Source organism: Dendropsophus ebraccatus, chromosome 7 (assembly GCF_027789765.1).
Source record: "Dendropsophus ebraccatus isolate aDenEbr1 chromosome 7, aDenEbr1.pat, whole genome shotgun sequence".
Taxonomy (NCBI): domain Eukaryota; kingdom Metazoa; phylum Chordata; class Amphibia; order Anura; family Hylidae; genus Dendropsophus; species Dendropsophus ebraccatus.
The window spans coordinates 65704753-65724428 of record NC_091460.1 but is presented as its reverse complement, the minus strand read 5'-3'; the positions used below and the strand labels follow the sequence as shown (position 1 = coordinate 65724428).

Here is a 19676-nt window from a genome sequence, read left to right as displayed (position 1 = left end):
TTCAAAGTAAGATTACTGACTGATGGAGGGGGGCACGGAGGTTACAGGGGGATGTTTAGGAAACGTGCTGGGTGATGTGCCAGCACGTTTCCTTATCTTAAGATGGATTTTCGGCGTGATTGGTTCCCTTTAATTCTTTTTCCATGAATCCTTCATGACAGCACCACGTGAGTTCCCACCCTATGATGATGTATATTGAATGTGTGTCTCTTGGTGCACCTCTATATTGCAATTTGGAATCACTAAGGGGGGGGGGGGCCTTTTATACTTTAAAGAGGTACTCCGGGCTATGTGTATTTTCTGTGTACGGCCGGGGAGGATGTAGAAGCCGCCGGTCACTTACCTCTCGGTTCCAGCACCAGGTCCCGAATCGCGCCACCCTGTTCTCCCGTCCGGCTGCTGCTTCCTCATCTCAAGGCAGTTCAGACCAGGAAGCAGCAGCCGGATAGGAGAATGGTGCGGCGCAATTCGGGACCTGGCGCTGGAACCGGGGAGGTAAGTGACTGGCGGCTTCTATATCCACCCCTTCCCCGGCCGTACACAGAAAATACACATAGCCCGGAGTACCCCTTTAACTGTGTCCTGTCCCATGAATCCTCTATTCGTGGTGCTGTCATGAAGGATTCGTGGAAAAAAAAATAAAAGTGAGTAAATAATTCTAAATTTCTTCCCAGGAAATAGGATATAGTTAATGTATCCATACAATGCTCTTCCATTTCCCACTGTCAGGCTGCGTTCACACTACGTATATTTCAGTCAGTATTGCAACCAAAACCAGTAGTGGATTAAAAACACAGAAAGGATCTGTTCACACAATGTTGTAATTGAGTGGATGGCCGCCATTTAATGGCAAATATTTGCTGTTATTTTAGAACAATGGCTGTTATATTGAAATAATGGCCGTTATTTACTGTTATATGGTGGCCATCCACTCAATTTCAACATTGTGTGAACAGATCCTTTCTGTGTTTTTAATCCACTCCTGGTTTTTGTTGCAATACTGACTGAAATATACATATACTGACTGAAATATACGTAGTGTGAACATAGCCTCAGTCTGTAATGTGTGAAGATTCTTTAGTTTGTCCTATGAGATTCAGTCTGACACAAATCTTCTTTGTATAAGGGCATACTCAAGAGCTTTTACTTTATAACACAAAAATCCCAAGAGGGCTCCACTAAAATAGATGATTGAACTATAAGGGCCAGTTCACACAGAGGAATCCGCGAGGAAGAATTTTGGAGCAGAAACTCACTGCTCAATTCATTTCAATGGGATTTCGCTAGTAGAATTGACATGTCAATTCTTCTGGTGGAAAGCGAAACCGCTGCGGAAAACTCAATGGAATTTGGCTCTGCAGTATATTTTCAGGCAGAATTTTCTGTGTGAACTGGCCCCAACATGATCCTTATCACTAAATAATGCTATTATTTACAGAACAGCTGGAATAGTACTAATTATTCCTAGGAAAGGACATCAATATTTAATCGGTAATGGTTTCAATTACTGCAGCATTTGTCCTATATACTTGGCTCCAATGCTAGGTATTGTGTCTCTGTAAACAATAAAGAGGACCCCTACTGAGCAACCACTGATGTTCTATCCTATAGATAGTTCTGTAAAACCCGGTTAATGCATTATACAGATTGTCCCACTTGCTGGAGAATGTGAAAAATTGGTTATAACTTCATAGGCTGCATCCATGTTTTCCAAGACTCCCTAGGGCTGAATCCAACTTAGCCATCAGTATTCAAATGCTGAGTGAGCAGACTTGAGCATGCTCCAGTCGTGCTCATCTCGAACACCAGACATAGTTACCTAAATGCTCAGGGATCTATTGTGTCAGGTTCAGGAGTGCTTGTATGAATGGAGGACACCTACTGCAATACTATGAGGGCTTCCTGATTCTCAATGTAGTATCAAATGTTTTGACCCAATTTCATAAAAACATGTTCATTAGTCTTGGATTTATAGGTGATTTTTCTGGGCCTCCAGCAAGTGAGATACCCTGTATTAATTTTAATAGCTGAAAACATAATTAGATAAAATACAACTATTTCACAAGGTGATTCTCATTACAGACAGTAAAAATTGTTATGAAATAATTCAGTTCTTTGTTAAATTCAGTAAAAGGAAGGAGCAACAAGTTTATTACTAGTTCTTGTGCTTACTGTATTTACATCATATTGTACATGTACAGTGGAGAAGAGCAGCATACTTCCCGTTCTTCTACTCCCTTCCCAAAAGGCACAGTACGTACTGAAGCATGAAAAGACAACTTGGGGGTCATTCATGAAAATTTGATCAATAATGGCTCGATTCACAGAAATTAAGTATTTAATATAAATCATTCCAATATGGGTAACAGAAAGTAAAAAATATATTAGAAGTATCCTTACAGCAGATACAGAGTTTCTCAAGTCGATGTGAAATAAACAATGGTAGTAACAAAAAAAAAAAAAAAAGTTATACTGATCATCTATCAATAAAACAAAATACAATCATTGTTACCATCCAACCATAAATACAAAAAATGTGCTTCCTGGGATACAACAACCAACCAGCTTCTTCTCTGTCAACCTTTTGTATGACCTAAACAGAAAAGGGGTTGAAAAAAAAAGGTGGTAAATATGTATTTCCGAAAGTCTATTTTTTTACTCAAATAATAATAATAATAATAATAATTTTATAGTTATTTGTATAGCGCCAACAGATTCCGCAGCCCCTTTTTTATACATACAGAACAAACAAAAATATAACAATTTGTTATTAGGGCATGTTTACCTATCACCAAGGTCTACAATCTGAAAATGGAGCTACTGCTTTGGTAATATTTTGTGTTACTTGTGATGTTAAAGAGATTGTCTGTTGATACAAATACATTTTATAAGGGGTCAGGGTGGCTTAACCTCTTAAGGATGCATGACGTACCCGTAAGAGGTGTTCAGAGTGGGGCTGCGCGGCGACCCCGCTCTGAACCGCTGCAGTTCCGGGTGCCCCTTGTAGCCCGGGACCGCGGGTATTAGCAGGCACGGTCCGATCGCCGTGCCCGCTAATACAGTTATCAGATGCAGCTGTCAAACATGACAGCTGCATCCGATTACCGGATGCAGCACTTCGCTGGTGTCTAGCGCCGTCCCTGACTCGGCACTCGTTTGTTTTCGGCTGCAGCAGCCAAAAGCAAATGAGTGCCGATCTCATTGATCTTTGCTGTATAACTATACAGCAAAGATCTCAATGAGAGATCAAAGTGTATATACTAGAAGTCCCCCAGGGGGGCTTCTAGTATGTGTGTAAACAAAAAAAAAAAAAAAAAAAAAAAAAAAAAGGATTGTTATAAGTAAAAAGCCCTCTCCCCTAATAAAGTCTGAATCACCCCCCTTTTCCCAGGTTTTAAATAAAAGTAAATAAATAAATAAACATGTTTGCTATCACCGCGTGTGTAATCGCCCAAACTACTAATTAATTACATTACTGATCTCGCAGCGATTTTGAGGAACGTATATTTGTTAACAATGGTTTGAATTTTTTACCGGCCATCAGATACAAGAAAAGTTATACATGTTATATATAATTTTAATCGTAACGACTTGAGGAACATGCATAACAAGTCAGTTTTACCCCAGGGCGAATGGCGTAAAAACACATTCCCCCCAAATAAAAGAAATGCGTTTTTTTTTTATTTCACAACACTTTGAATTTTTTTCTGGTTTCGCAGTGTACTTTATGCAAAAATTCAGCCTGTCATTGCAAAGTACAATTAGTGATGCAAAAAATAAGGGCTCATGTGGGTTTCCAGGTGGAAAAATGCAAGTGCTATGGCCTTTTAAACACAAGGAGGAAAAAACGAAAACGCAAAAACGAAAATTGGCCCCGTCCTTAAAGGGGTTTTCCGATTAAAACTTACTTGCCTTCTATCCATAAAATAGGAGACAAGGAGGAGATCAGGGGGTGCCGGCATGGGGCTTCAGATTAGGGTGGTGCCGGGAATAGACTGGTGCCACACGCAGTAAATGGGTCACAGTTGGGGGGAAAAAAAAGAGAAGGACTGCACCACTGGCATCCCCGCATCGGCGCTAGTCTATTGATGGTACATTCGCTTTAAAAAGACTACAATAAGAGACCCACCTGCCTGATCTCCTGCTGCTGCTATTTTCTAACAAAGTCTAAGTTGTGGCTTCCTGGAGATATCTTGACATGGAAGCAATAAGGACCTGGCCACTGATAGAACAGCAGCAGTAGGGAGTCTCTTATTCATACACCCTGACCCCATATAAAAAGTATTGTTGTATCATCAGATGACCCCTTTAATATCCCATATAAAACAGAATACTGTAGTAACTCCATTTTCAGCTAGTAAGCCCTAAGAGAAAGGTACATTTCAAAGGTACACTACAAAATTCCCTCAAAATAACTAGGTTTATTCCACCAAGTGACATTTTTATAACTAGTTTTATTTACAAAAAATATCCCGTACTGAATGGGATGTTAACCATAATTCAATGCAAAAAAAAAAATATTTTGTTAAGGTTGCATGGTTTTAAGCCTGGCAAAGTATTATACCTATAATGGTGCATGGTATTGGCTGTGCAGAGATATGGACTGTTGCAGCTTCTCTTCTTTTGCTCTTCTACTGTGGCAGCACTAATGTAGAAAGAAAAGAAAGCAATCTTAAGTTGTGTGAATGACTTACGTAAATGTAAGTAATATAGTGATGACACATAATCCATTTCACTTTCCTCCTGTGTATGCAGAGGCAGAGGCTGACGAAGCGTAATACAACAATTAAAAGTGATACAAGCCCTGCCCAGGGAGTTGCTCTCTCTCCTTTGATCAGTACAAAGAGAAAATACAAGCTCTGTATATATATATTCGATTAAGAAAACAGTTACTTTCATTTGATCAAACGTGTCAAAAGTTACTGATCGCACCAAGTCTCACTCCTAAGACTTGCTATGCTTCAGAGATGCAGCCGGTAGGGAAATACAACTCGTTTTCTCTATAGATTCTAATGAAGATAAAACATTAGGTTCGATTGACAGTTGGAGGAGTGAGAGGCGCCGCTGCACAACCCCCAGCAGCTCGGAATTGAAGTTGCAGCGGGTCTCAAGAGTAAGAGCTGATGCGATCAGTAACTTTTGACTAAAAGCTACTGCAAATGACAGTAATGCTTTATTGAAAAATATGAGAAATTATCTTTACTAGACTCTGTGACATGGCCATTTTACCCTCTCGGCTTGAGTTACGCTAAAGAGGCATTCTAGTTTCAGCAAATGATGTCCATTCAAGGTATATTAAAAAGTAAATTTTTTTTTAAATAACCTGGATCGGTTCTGCATGCTTTTAGTTTTTATTTCTCTTTCCAAAGTATCACAAATAAATAGAAGAAATAGTAGATGAAGTACAGCATTGCTAGAAAAATAAAAATAAAAAAATTCTACAGTACATAGACAAGTATCTATAGGATCTTCCCAGGACTGTTGTACTGCTGCAGTGTTTGGGATACAAAGAAATGTCTGTGTAACTGTCTTTCCTGAGCTTTACTGTCTTCAGAACATTAGGAACCTAAAATATATTCAAAGGGGTTACCCAAAGATGAACTCTTATCCACTATTCATAGAATAGGGGATAAAAAGCTGATTTGTGTTTTTTAGATGACTGGGACCAACAATAATAAAAAGAATGGAGGGCAGTGATCCTCAAAGTGAATGAAGCTGCGGCGCACATGCCTCACTGCAGCTTCATGCATTTTCTATGGGGTAACTGAACATTTCTAAGCGCTGAGCCACTGAAAACTAATGGAGCGCTAGCCTTGCATGTGCACTGCCTAAATTCTACCTTTGTATCTAAAGTGTAACATAGAAATTCCATCTCTATGATACCACTATTAAACCTACATTACAACACTTACCGTTCTCTTCTCCATGAAAAGATTTAAAAAATCATCTATTTCTGTTTTTCCTTCAAGGAAGTTTTCAGCAATATTGTCTGACTCCTCTTCAGCTTCATGAGCAGCAACTTTTAACCTGGCCTGTAGAGCACTCAGACTGCAACTCTGTGAGGATGGAGCGAGCAAGATATTAGATCTCATATGACATATGTTTGTTTGCTTCAAAGAGGTTTTCTTGGACTGTCAATGGTGGAATTTCCTCCTGGTAGGCTATTAGTATCTAAACGTGGGCACCTATTTCAGGGAAATGGTGTCCACAGTTTAGAGTGATCTATAAAAGCATCTCCTATTTGGTAAGTTCACATCAGCTATACAACTAGAAACATTCCGACTGCTGATGCTCTGTGCGGTAAGAATGTATATCTACGTTCCTGCCATGAAGGGGTGTTCATGTGTGCGGGGCTGCTTCAGTGTGATGAGCCCTGCACACATTATTTCCCAAGGAACCGTAGATAATCATAGGCAGCTGCCTGTCATTAACCAAACACAGAGATCTACAACGATTCCAGCATTTAAGAGAGTCAGTGACAGGAGAAGTACCTGACAATGATTGATCGGGACCCACACAGTGTGACTGCGGGGGTCCTGATCATTTACACTGACAGATGGAGGTTTAATACTTACCTAAAAGTCCTGTTGGATCATTGATCTTCTCATACAATCTACTTCAGGCAGACTTTAAGAAGATAGTATACAATACTTATTAATGCTATGCAATGGCTCTAGGGGGTCTAGGTGTAAATAAAAAATTAAAATAAATAATATATTTTTAATATTTCATAAAACGTTTTATTTAAAAACCCTCCCCCAATAAAAGTTAAAATCACCCCCTTTCCTATTATTCAAAAAAAAAAGTAATCCCCTTGTCCAATCTATTAAAAATAACAATATAGTTCCTGCAAGGTGAACAGCATAAACAAAATGAGCGGAAAAAAAAAACACCAAAATTGCTGAGTTTTTCATTTAAAAAAATGATTTTTAAAAGAAATCAAAAATTTTCTTTTACACCAATATAAAACCAATAAAAACTATAGATCAAGGCACAATAGATGAGCCTCCAACCAGCCCTGTAGGTGAAAAAATACAAGTGTTATGGCTCTTAGAAGATGAGGAGGAACACTGCTCAATGTGACCTGGACATCCGTGCATCAATGACCTTGGTCATGAAGGGGTTAGATGTGTCACTTTTTTTTTTTTTCTAACTGGCAGCCAATAAGTGAAACATCTTTCTATTACTATTTTCTCATTTTTTATACATTATTGTGGGGCAGCTATCTTGCCTGAGCTGCTTCTAACAGTATATTTAGACATATTCTTAACAGCCGCTCCATTATCATCGGAACAGTAGAATGGACCCTATCATTCTTCTATGGGGGCATATTCTAGATGTGACCTGTGAGGGTCATTGCGCGAGGAGTGGGAGCAGAGGAAACATGATCAACACCTATGGTTAATGGCTTCTGAAGAGTTACTCAACAGAATGTTCCTCTTGTTCCACTGAACAATAACCAACGTTATCTTCTGCACAAAGCTTACTTCAACCACAAATACAATTTCCCTATAACTACATAAAATTCCTTCATTACACAAGTGTTTTATTATGGAGAACTACTTATAGCGTAACTGTAACAGTATTTCACTGGTAAAGCTATGTACAGTACTGAGTAATTACTAATTTTATCTGCTTGTGTACTTCAATATAAAATAAGCCCAACTGCTACCAAACTGAATAGATATTAAAAGCTTTCAGAACATTCATTTTTTCTATGTTCTTATTTTAATTAAACAACCCCTTTATTTGGGCCATAAACAGTGTAAGGGTGCGTTCACACCTACAGGATCCACAGCAGATCTGCAGCAGATTTGATGGTGCAGATTTGATGCTGTGTTCAGTTATTTAAGTGAAATCTGCTGCGGATCTGCTGCAGAAAATCAGCTGCGGATCCGTACCCTAAAGGAGGTAAGGCCTATCATTCCCTGGGGCCTAGCACTGCTAGGCCTTACTGTGCTCTATGCCACCAGTTTGCATAAAGACCCATACTATGTATGTGACCAAAGTGAGGAGTTCTGGTGCTAGGACCTAGGGAATGATACTTGACACTATTCATGGCCTGAATAAAGGTGTTATTTTATAAAAATGTTCTGACTCTTCTATTGATATCTATCCAGCTTGACTGCCAGCTCAGTAGGTGATCAGAGAGTGACAGATTCCCTTTAAAGGGGTACTCCAGAGACTAAAAATTAATGTTTAATACATTGCTTTAATAAAATTATATTACTTTGTAATAGGTTGCTGTGTGCAGCAGCCTCTGCAGAAGGAACAGTTGTTACAGTTACCACTCACTCTGCTTGTAGCTTCTAGCTCAGTGAGGAAAACCCTCTTTGACTATTACTATAGACTGAAAGTATTTCTCTACATTCTGGAATCACTGACAGATATATGAAAGGTACTGTGTGTCTCCTTAACCTAACATCTATCTATCTATTAGTGTTAGCAGTTTGAAATGCGAATTGTAGTGGACAGATTCCCTTTGCAGGTCTGAATGTTAGACAACCTCTAACACTTTTAAATACCATTTTATATTTTAAAAAGTATTCTAGCCTAAAACACTTAAAGTGTCACTGTCGTGAATTTTTTTTTTGCAGAAATCAATAGTCCAGGCGATTTTAAGAAACTTTGTAATTGGGTTTATTAGGCAAATCTGCCATTATCTGCATGTAAAAAGCCTTTTCCCAGGTCCCCCCCTCCTCTCCTTTCTGCTATCCACTCCTCAGAATCAGGAAATCTTGACTGTTTTTTTATCTCTTTCATCAGTCCTGTCTGGTCTATGAAGAGGGGAGGGGGGAGGGGGAAGGAGCGAGATTAAGGGGCAGCTGAGAACAAAGGATTGCACAGCAGGGGAGCTATTCAGAGCCCTAATTAGTGGTCAGATAGCTCCATGGTGCCTGTCAAAGGAGAGAGCCAATGTAAATTAACTCTTTGTTGTCCTGTTTTGCTGCTTTTACTTTCTCTCTCCATAGGAAAACCATGAAGACATGGGGTAGAGCTTCAAACTGCTTTTTCATGATAAAAATTCATTTTTCGGCTAATAAACCCAATTACAAAGTTTCTTAAAATCGCCTGTACTATTGATTTATGCAATTAAAATTTTAACGACAGTGACACTTGAATCATGGTATAGAGCTACTGTGCAGCTCCCAGCACATGTGTAGCTTTAGTAAGGAGAAAAAGTACTTTTAATTTGCTGCGCGAGGCAGGAATAGGGGCGTCAACTAGTCATCTCTCCGTGCTCTGTGGGGATGATTGACAGGCAGAGAGACACATTAGTGGCTGAATAAAAGTACTAAAGCAATAAAAGCACTATTAAAGCAACTTCTGTAGTTGTGACTGGTACATGGCGCGAGCACTATGATTCTGGAAACCATATTAGCACAATCTTGCTGATTGTTTCCCTTTAACCCCCTATCCACAGGATAGGAATATGTCTGAGGAGATGCATGTGGCATCCACTGCTCCTTTTTGACATGAGACTTGGGTCCCTGTTCTTAAGATTGTGGTGGGACAAGTAGTCCAACCCTTCCATAATCTGACAATTATCCCCTAAACTCCTCATCTAGTCTGAAGAAAAGCCTGGAGATCATCTTTCTTTACAGGTACACTGATATTCATATCTTTGTGAATGACAAGAGAATCAGGCACAATGTAACTCAGAATCTGTTTATATATTACCTCACTCAGCTCGTGCTGCCGTTGCACTTTCTTTTCAAATGTGGCCTTCATTTGTGTCAGATACTCATGCTGTAAGGGGAGAAAAGCGCAACTAAATAACAGGAACAATGAAACCTGCCGCTACAATGTCAGCCTCATCCACAACGACTTACCTTTTCTATTAAAGTTTGTCGCTTTGACTCTAGAATAGGCTCCATTTGAAGATTCTTTTCTGGGGGGGAAAAAAAAAAAAAAGTATAATAAATCCAGTGAAGCACAACATTTCTTTTTTTTTTTTTTTGAATTCTCAATTTTATTAAAGTTTTCAAATTTTAAAGAAAAAACAACTAATCCAGGCATACCCAAATGGGCAAGACAAAACAATCATGACAAGCTAGTTACAAACATAGAAGTAACATCCATCAACGGCAAACATTTATGCGAAAATGAACAAGTGCACTTCACAACCTTGTGAAAGCATCGAAGAAGGAGGAGTGGGCTGCCACTTGGTCAATGACCAAGAAGGAGCACCTACAAGAAGAAGAAAAGAAGAGAGAGGAAAAGGAGGGGGAGGAACGGGACAGGGGAGGCGGGGAGAGAGAGAGGGGGGGGGGAGGAGAAGGTAAGGCTGGGATGTCCGCATCTCACTGAGCCAGAAGAGTCCGGTATTCAGCCGTCTCCGTGAATTGGTCCCAGTAAAACCATGTCTGGAAAAACTTGGAGTTATGGTCGTGTAGTTGTGCAGTAAGGTCTTCCATATGCTTAATATCCTCAACCTTGCGGACCCACATAGCTATGCTGGGGGGATCGGGTCGGCACCAGAGAGCCGGGATGCACGCACGCGCTGCATTAATCAGATGTCGGAGGACAGAGCGCCGGTAAGACTTGAGGGGGATATCTGAAATATGCAGGAGAAAGAGCGACGGGGAAAAAGGGAGCTGACGGTCAGTGAATGTGGAGGAGATGCGCCACACTTCCATCCAGAAAGGAACCAATTTAGGACAGCTCCAAAACGTATGTATAAGGGTGCCTTCCCCACCACAGTTTCTCCAGCACAACGGGGAGACCAGCGCGAGAGCAATTTATAACCCGCTTCTTGTAGGCGTGAGGAGACGGAGCAGGAATGTGTGCACGTGAGAATTCTGTCGACCTGGGCCGCAGAGAGAGAAATATCTAGATCTCTCTCCCAGGCCTCGAAAAATGGAGGAGGTGGTTCTTCTGGTGGAGAGCCCAACATAGCGTATATGAGGGAGAGTGAGTGGCGGAGGGGGCCGGAGCCCAGGCAGAGGGCTTCAAAGGGCGTCCACGGAGCCGCCAGTAGGGAGATTGGAGAGATTGACATTTTCAATCCTACCCATAATTTAGTGGGCGCAAAAGCACAACATTTCTTATAATGTGTTTAAACCATTATTTCACAAATTCTTACTTGCCAGCTCCTCAATGTTTTTTACTAGGTCTTCTTTATCCACTATAATCTGTTTTAACTGTGGGAGGTTGACAAACTGCTCCAGAAGAACGTCCTCTTGTTCCATCATTTCAGTGAGTTGTGACACACTGAAATACAATGAAGAGACATGCGGCAAATGATCATATAGAAAAGCACATAAAGGGGTTATATCCCATGAAATAAAGTTATGCCCCATCCTCTGTACTCCGCTATTTTCAGCAGTCTCCATAGTTCCTAGTTGGATATAGATGTTGTTTGGGGATACAATTAGAGGTCCTTTATTCATGTTTTATTCATTAATATAGTGCCGTATAATTGCCTCTATATGTGAGGAAATTTAGTAGCTAAATTTAATTTCACATAATCTCTAAGTTGTTTGTTAGACATATACAGTAAAAATAAAGAATTGATCAATAGATACTTCAAATGCCATTATGAGAGACACAAAAATGGCACATGGTATATGTTCTTCACAGGATGCCTCTGCATAGAAAAGCCTTGTTAGTTTATATACAGCAAGAGGAAAAAATTGAGAAAAATTAAAACAGTCATTACAAAACCTTAAAGTGACACTGTCACCCCCTTTTTGCATTCGGATTTCTCTACACAGGTGTAAAAGGTAAATTTAGCAGTTTTCATACCCTATTTTATATCATACATCATGGTGCTTGTTCAAGTAAAAAGTCATCTTTTATTATCTGCAGATTGTGCTAAGTTGGCGGGGCTTCATGGCAACAGCTCCACTTAGCCCCGCCCACAGCGCCACCATTGGTCCACCCCCTCCATGACATCATAAGCACATCAGCCCCGCCCCCTCGTCAACCAGAATTTAAAAAGGGGGTGACAGTGTCACTTTAGGTTATTGTAATGACTGTTTTACTTATTCTCAATTTTTTCCTTTTGCTGTACAAGCAGCCTTTTCCTCTTCCATTCACTAATGTGGAAGACAGCGGAGAGGAAGGATACGAAGACAGCCCCCTGCTGTGACGACTTCGACCCAAGAAGGCGCCCGGGAGAAGAGGACGGGGTCCTCAGTGGGGGGGGGGGAGGACAGCGCCAGACAGCTTAACATACATTACAAAGATATATAAGAGAAATGCCGCACTACCCCTTTAAGGGAGGGAGAGAAGAGCTAATCACCTAATTTTAGTTAGAATACACACAAAGTATAAACAGTAAGCATGTATGGATGGATGCACATTTAGATCTAATAAAAAGGTTACCTCAAATCTGACAGCTCAGGAAATGTTTCCGGGAGATCAGGCATCTTGTATGTAAAGCCATTCATACCCACCTATAAAATACATACAGTTACTTGTAGGAAGCTACAGAAAGAAAAACAAACTAAACCCAAAAATGTCAAAGGAATGAAACACCTTTTTTTTTCTTTTTAGGTAAAAGTACAAACAGCAGTGACCATCACTTACTGTCAGTGTTGGATATTGTGCTATCTGCCTCTAGCTGTATAACAAAGGTGCCATTTGTTATTGTAATCCTGTCTGTACCAATAATGCATTCACTTTCTGACAATACATTCTCTTTAAAAAGGGACACTGTCAGCTAGAAAAGACTTCCCAAACTGCTTACATAGCTACATAACTGGACACAGTACCAAAACGGACTAAACTGTGCCTCTATGACACGGAAGCTTTTTTGTGACTGCAGTCTCAGCCAACTACAATGAAGGTATGGATAGTCTTACTGCCCACGAAGCTATGTATCTATGTAAGCTGTTTAGTACATATTTTTGGCAGTTTACCTAAAAATACAATATGGGGGGGGGCTATTTAAGAGCAGCATATTATATGCCAAGTATAACCAAAAGCGTGCGGAAGTAAGATTCTTCAGATTTGTAGCTGGACAGGGATTTAAAAAATAATAATAATAGTTGCATCTCTGTTTGTGTACCACAATATACACCAGCTGGGAGCCAGCATACATTTCTGCTATAATTTTATAGCAATTTGCTGTCATTAAATTAAAGGGAATGTGTCATCAGATAATGAATTATTGTTTAAATATGTTTTTGGTAACATCTATATTATAAAATAATCCAGAAATCTTGCAGTTTTCATTCTTACCACTGGGGCTAAAACTAAGCTGAGACTTCCTGTTCTGTCTATAGTGTCTGTGTCCATGAGCCTTTCTCTAAAGCATGTCACTAAACGCCCCCATAATGATAGTAGCCCCAATAACAATTCACAAAAAGTGAAATAAAGAAAAATTAAAATGTAAGAAAATAAAAACAGATTAGAATAAAAAAAAAAAACTACTTTTAGTATGTGACTCCAATCAGCAAAAGAAAATATAGGCGACACATTCCCTTTAAAGTAAATTCATCTGCCTATGGCCGGCGATACCTCCTCCCTGTAAGCCCCAACCACTTTTAAAGAAAGTAGAGTGTGGAAATATTTCAATAACAGAAGACTGTGGTATGTGGACAGTTGTTATAGCATTAAATGGGTAGTGCGGTCTAAAAAAATTTTCACTCAATAACACACATAACCCGGGTATTATGGAGGTGGAAATGGCTCTGGGAGGTTAGTCTGAGGATGGGCGGGGAGTGGGAGGGGAATGTTTTGTATACGATGTGTTTATGTTGTTTTATGATGCAATTTTGTAACAATATATCTATGCACTTCAAAAAAAAAAAAAAAAAAAAATAGATGGGAAAAATAAACACACATTGCAAAGTTATACAATATTGTAATGGGTGTTATTTAAGTGAATGGCCCCCTTCCCTAGGTTCCCCCCCCCTCCCCCCCCCCCCAAACCCGGAAGTGTGATACAGTATACTTACAGAATCACTGCCGACCCCGGCCGCCATCTTGGGACGATCACATCATCTTCAGGGGGCTGGCCTGACTGCTCCAGCCCTAAGATGTCTAAAGATGGCGGCCGGGGTTGACAGTGAATCCGCAAGTATACTGCATCACACTTGCGGGTCCACGGTCAACATGGGGAAGAGGACCACTAAAAAACAGACTTTATAATATTGTATAACTTTGTAATGTGTGTTATTTAGTGAAAAAATGTATGTTTTAGACAGCACTACCCCTTTAATGTGATATTAGGAGCCTTCTTATAGAGCACTTACCTCAGAGGTAGGAACAGGTACAGGCAGATCAGTTATCAGGCCGTAGGCGGGGGCAGCAGCTTTGGCAGTGTTGTAGGCTGAAGGAACAGGTTCAGATACTGGCACTGATCTATTGGTTTCTTGTGTAGAAAAAGGTGGAAGAAATGAAAAGCCAGTATGAGGGTAAGGAGGTCTCCCTGCAGGATTGCTGTACAAGCTGCAAGACAAGAAAGTGTTTCCAATTATTAGAAAGACACTACTCACTTATATGGCCCAACATCTGTCAGTAAATACCAACACACAATGGCCTCAACCAACCAGATACTAGGAGTATCAGCCCAGACTATCAGCGAATCTCCTGTAAGAGTCAAGTGAGGGCATGTTGTTGTCTGCACATGACTTGGCCAAAAGGCTTCACAGAAGGTGTCACAGATACTGGTGCGTGCAGGAGTGCATGGAAAAACACACACGTTTTAACACACAGTTACCCTGCAATCCTATTAGGAAACCAAAGATGTTAATCTGCAGATAAGGTTATTGACAGGCTAAATAAGGATGCTTTCCTCTCCACAGGGGCCCATGAGATTAACACCAATGTGCCATTCCTAGTGTAGCTGCTATAAATATACAGTGATACCTGGGTTCTCACACTGCTTTGAACTCAAACAATTGGGTTCTCTAACTATACTTTCAAGGAAAGTTTGATCAGAACTCAAGCACTTGCTCGGTTCTCAAACACTATTTTACGACACAGACCCAGTGCAGGTGCTGTTGGCATTACTGTACTTTTGTGTTCCCCGTTTGCCACCTGCTTGAGTCTTCCCCTCCAGTCCTCCCTTCTACTGTACTGTCTGTACCGGCTGGCTCCTCTCAATGACACCATGCATCTGCACTATAAATGACTGAGGGGTGAGGGTCCCTGTGTGCATGTATATTACTATGCTGTAGTGATTAACATTGTACATTTTTAATTAAACATCCAGGTACTGTAGTTAGCTATTAGTAAATACTGGAACCAACTTAAACACATTTACAGTACTACTTATGGGAAAAAAACTGATTGGTTCTTAATAAGCCTGCCAGAATGGAGTGTGGCTAAGAACAGAGGTGCCGCTGTATCAGGATATAAATGGCCTGACCATATGTACCTAGTAGATGAATTGCAGCAGTAATATCTCTAAATCTCTATTGTTGCATTAATTCTTCATTGTTTTAATTTCTGTAAATGAGGGGGATTATTTTATCTAGATTTGGTTAATATATTGGGTTAGTTGTGTCATGTTGATATCTAGAAGGCTAGCAGTAGACATCGGGTAGTTGTCAGCTGCAGAGAAATCATTCCAGAGGCCCCCATACTCATTGTTGAACCAGAAATAAAAGTGAATGGGGCTTTCCTGCATTTAACTGCATAGCATGCAGTCAAGGGTGCACTGTTCAGGAAAAAAAAAAAAAAACTTTAGAAGGGGCATTCCTACCTGAAGAGTGTCCCCATTCAGAATAAATGGATAAGGGATAAAGAAGAATGTCACGCAATGAACTTGGAAATGTTGGAAAGCCCCACAAAGAGTGAAGGGAGCGCTGACTTTGGACACTTCATTTTAAGGACCACGGCCAATAAGCTGGTCATCTATCCTTGAATGGGGGATAACTTTACCACATAGAAAAATTCCTTCAAGGGGTCACACTGATAAGCCACCATTGAAGTCCTCCATTCTCATTGATAGGGGCTTTAGCGGTATGAAATATCCTAGCTAGGTCTCTCTCAAGAATATGTCAAACTACATAAACAATGAACAAAACTGCAAGAGAATTACTTACTAAGGGAAGGAACCAGAGGTTGGAGCCAGGGTTGGCGGATTTTTCCAAAACTCCTCTAGTAAATTCTGGACTATTTTCCCAAGATCTGAGTGCATAGTAAACTGATGAAAGAAAAAAAAAAAAAAAAAAAAAAAAGATTATCACCAGACTTTGAACCATTATCAGATATAGATACAGGCAGTTCACACAATGTAAAAATAAAGGCAAACAATAGCAGTTATATGCACTTATTTGTACATTGTGTGAATATAGCCTCACAAGAGTTATAACATCATACCAATGTCTACATGTTATCAAAGAATTAGACCTTCATACAGTGGATACAAAATGTGACACTATAAATGATCAAGCACACAAATTTTAAATACCTCTTGTTATATCACTACATTATTACCATATTCTGTATTATTGATGGTGATCAAGATTGACATGATTTGTCATATTTGAGAGAAAATGTCAAACTGTAGGGGAATTTCCTTGTATCTGGGGCTACTGCCATATGTCAGGTAAAACAAATAAATAAAAAATAATAAAATATATAATAATAATAATATATATATCCATACATATATATTATATAGATAGATAGTTTTGTGTTTATAGCAAAAACATATCCCGGACATTAAGAGGTTAAAGTGACACTGTTAAAGTCACCCCCATTTTGCATTCTGACTGCTCTACAGGGTAAACTTAGCCGTTTTCATACAACATTTTATATCATACGTCATGATGCTTGTTCCAGTAACAACTGATCTTTTATCATCTGGGATTGGGATAACTGGACGGGGCTTCACGTCCGAAGCACCACTTAGCCACACCCCTCTGACATAATCACTACATAGACCAGGCCCCCTCAGCGGCCATTGGTGTGGGCTAGTGGGGGTGGGGCCTAGACCTTTAGATCAACCCTTCCAATGGCTGCTGAGGGAATGGGGCCTATGTGTTAATGACATCATAGCGTGGCTAAGTGGCGCTGGGGGCGTGGCTAAGTGGCGGTTTGGCCGTGAAGCCCCGTCCAGGTATTCCAATTCCAGATGATAAAAGATCACTTTTTACTGGAACAAGCATCAGGACGTATGATATGAAATGAGGTATGAAAACTGCTAAATTTACCCTTTACACTTGTGTAGAGCAGTCAGAATGCAAAAAGGGGGTGACAGTGTCACTTTAAGCTCCAATACCCCTGCCAACCACTCAAAATATCAGAAAACCTCTTACATTATGAACCAAAGGACATGTCACGTTAGTGCCTTGCTTGTCCACTAGGTGATGTCTTATTGGTGGAAAGACAGTGATGATAGGTTTGTCTTGAGGAAATTGCTGAGGAAGCAGACTGTAAAAGAAACAACGTGATAGAATTACTGCCGGGCACACCAATGTGACAGAGAAGTGCCGAAAATAGACGGAAACAACACCCTCCTCTCTTCCAGAAATACATTCAGGGCCCTTTTCACAGACTGATCTGTACCTGTAAAAAAGCACCAATGTAGTGGATTGGTTCTTCCTTGAAGGGGTATTCTCAACTGAGCTAATATAGTTATAGTTGTAGGGCTCTTCAAGTTTAATATCTTTGCAAATACATTCATTTAGCAAACTTACCTCCTTCTCCTGATATGCTGTTCTTTCCCTCCCATTGTTGACAGCTTGTTGTCTAGGTTACCGACCACAGCTCTTCTCTCAAAACAGTATAAGGTATGTTGTATATATCGCTATAGCATACATATTTATATATATTATACAGTATATATCTACACAATAGTTTGCTATACGTCTACATTATAGCTGTAAATACATAATACACCGTGGTCTATAACCTAGATAATGAGCTGCCAACAATGGTAGGCAAAGAGCGACATATCAGGAGAAGAAGGCAAGTCTACTAAATGATTGTATCTGCAAAAATATTTAACGTGCCGAGTCCAATAAGTGTTATTTTATTAGTTGAGATGAGAATACCACCTGAAGCCTGTACACATGATGATTTCCAGGCCTGCACTAAACAGGATTATCCAGGTTCAGAAAAGCATGGCTGCTTTCTTTCCAAAACAGCACCTCTCCGGTCCTCAGTTTGCATGTAGGTATGAACTGTAATACCAAACACAACCTTAGTGCAGGGGTGGTGCTGTTTTTCAAAGAAAGTAGCCTTATTTTTAATCCTGGATAATCCCTGAAAAGGGAATCTGTCAGCTGCAAAGCAGGTTCCAAACTGCTGACACTAAGATAGCTGCTAGGTAAAGGAGACAACTGGTAACACTCATATCTGTCTTTGCTTCCAGAATGTAGAAAAATGCTTTTATTAGAAAATATTGCAGCTTTCCTGAGCTACTAAAAGGCTGTAAAGCATTCCAGCTTGCAGCAGATGAGGAGCTTGGAAGAGCCTCTTTGACACTTTGTATTATGGAATAAAAGCATATTTCTACACCCTGGAAGCACAGACTGATATATTAAAAGGGACCATGTGTCTCCTTGACCTATCAGTTATATAACAGTGTCGACAATTTGGAACCTTAAAGGGGTTGTCCAGCGAAAATCTTTTTCATTCAAATCTGGTGTCAGAAAGTCATATAGATTTGTAATTTACCTCTATTAAAAAATCTCAAGTTTTCTCTTACTTATCAGCTGCTGTATGTGCTACAGGAAATGTTTTATTTTCAGTCTGACACAGTGCTCTCTGCTGACATCTCTGTCCGAGACAGGATTCTTGTCTCGGTTCTCTATGAATCCCCATAGAAAACCTCTCCTGCTGTGGACAGTTTTTGTCTCGGCCAGAGGTGTCAGCAGAGAGCGCTGTGTCAGACTGAAAGTAAAACAACATTTCCTGTAGCTCATACAGCAGCTAATAAGCAAGAGAAAACTTAAGATTTTTTAATAGACGTAAATTACAAATCTATATACCTTTCTAACACCAGTTGATTTGAGAGAAAAAGATTTTCACTGGACAAACTCTTTAATCACAGCTGACAGATTCACTTTGAGGATTTGCTCAGCGATAAACTAGAGTTACAGGCCAATTATCAGAAGCAAGTATTCCTATGAATGATTATGTGGCCAATAATCAGCCTGTATAAACGTTTTCAGGCACAGATGAACATACATGAGTCACAGAGACAGCTTTGGTGGCAGCTTATCTCTCAGAAAACAAAGGGGTTAAATACACCGATGGCCGAACCTGCTGCCAGCATTATCAGGCTGGGTTCACACTACGTATTTTTCAGTCAGTATTGTGGTCCTCATATTGCAACCAAAACCAGGAGTGGATTAAAAACACAGAAAGGCTCTGTTCACACAATGTTGAAATTGAGTGGATGGCCGCCATTTAATGGCAAATATTTGCTGTTATTTTAAAACAACGGCTGTTATATTGAAATAATGGCCGTTATTTACTGTTATATGGCGGCCATCCACTCAATTTCAACATTGTGTGAACAGATCCTTTCTGTGTTTTTAATCCACTCCTGGTTTTGGTTGCGATATGAGGACCACAATACTGACTGAAATATACGTCGTGTAAACCCAGCCTTATAAAGTGTATGGGGCCCTTTAGCCCATGAGTCTTCTTGTAAGACATGTCACTAAATGCTGTTAACAGCTCAGGCAAGATGGCAGCCCCCATAATAATATACTAAAAATAAAATGAAAATAAATAAATATCAGAAAAATAAATCACTAAATATT

The 19676-nt window shown here is 39.9% G+C and overlaps 1 protein-coding gene across 1 annotated transcript in view; it reads right to left on the bottom strand.

Annotated features, from left to right (window-relative positions):
• Positions 1–2123: 2123 nt before the first annotated feature.
• The window catches only part of VPS37A (VPS37A subunit of ESCRT-I), a 30146-nt gene continuing 12593 nt past the window's right edge, over positions 2124–19676 (bottom strand). The window contains exons 3-12 of the mRNA XM_069977674.1: positions 17220–17334; positions 16002–16102; positions 14205–14400; positions 12331–12401; positions 11087–11214; positions 9834–9892; positions 9682–9750; positions 5913–6056; positions 4565–4645; positions 2124–2593 (exon numbers count right to left, since the gene is read on the bottom strand). Of these exons, the coding sequence (XP_069833775.1) occupies positions 4565–4645; positions 5913–6056; positions 9682–9750; positions 9834–9892; positions 11087–11214; positions 12331–12401; positions 14205–14400; positions 16002–16102; positions 17220–17334 (964 nt within the window). The 3' untranslated portion in view covers positions 2124–2593. The remainder of the gene's footprint in view (positions 2594–4564; positions 4646–5912; positions 6057–9681; positions 9751–9833; positions 9893–11086; positions 11215–12330; positions 12402–14204; positions 14401–16001; positions 16103–17219; positions 17335–19676) is intronic.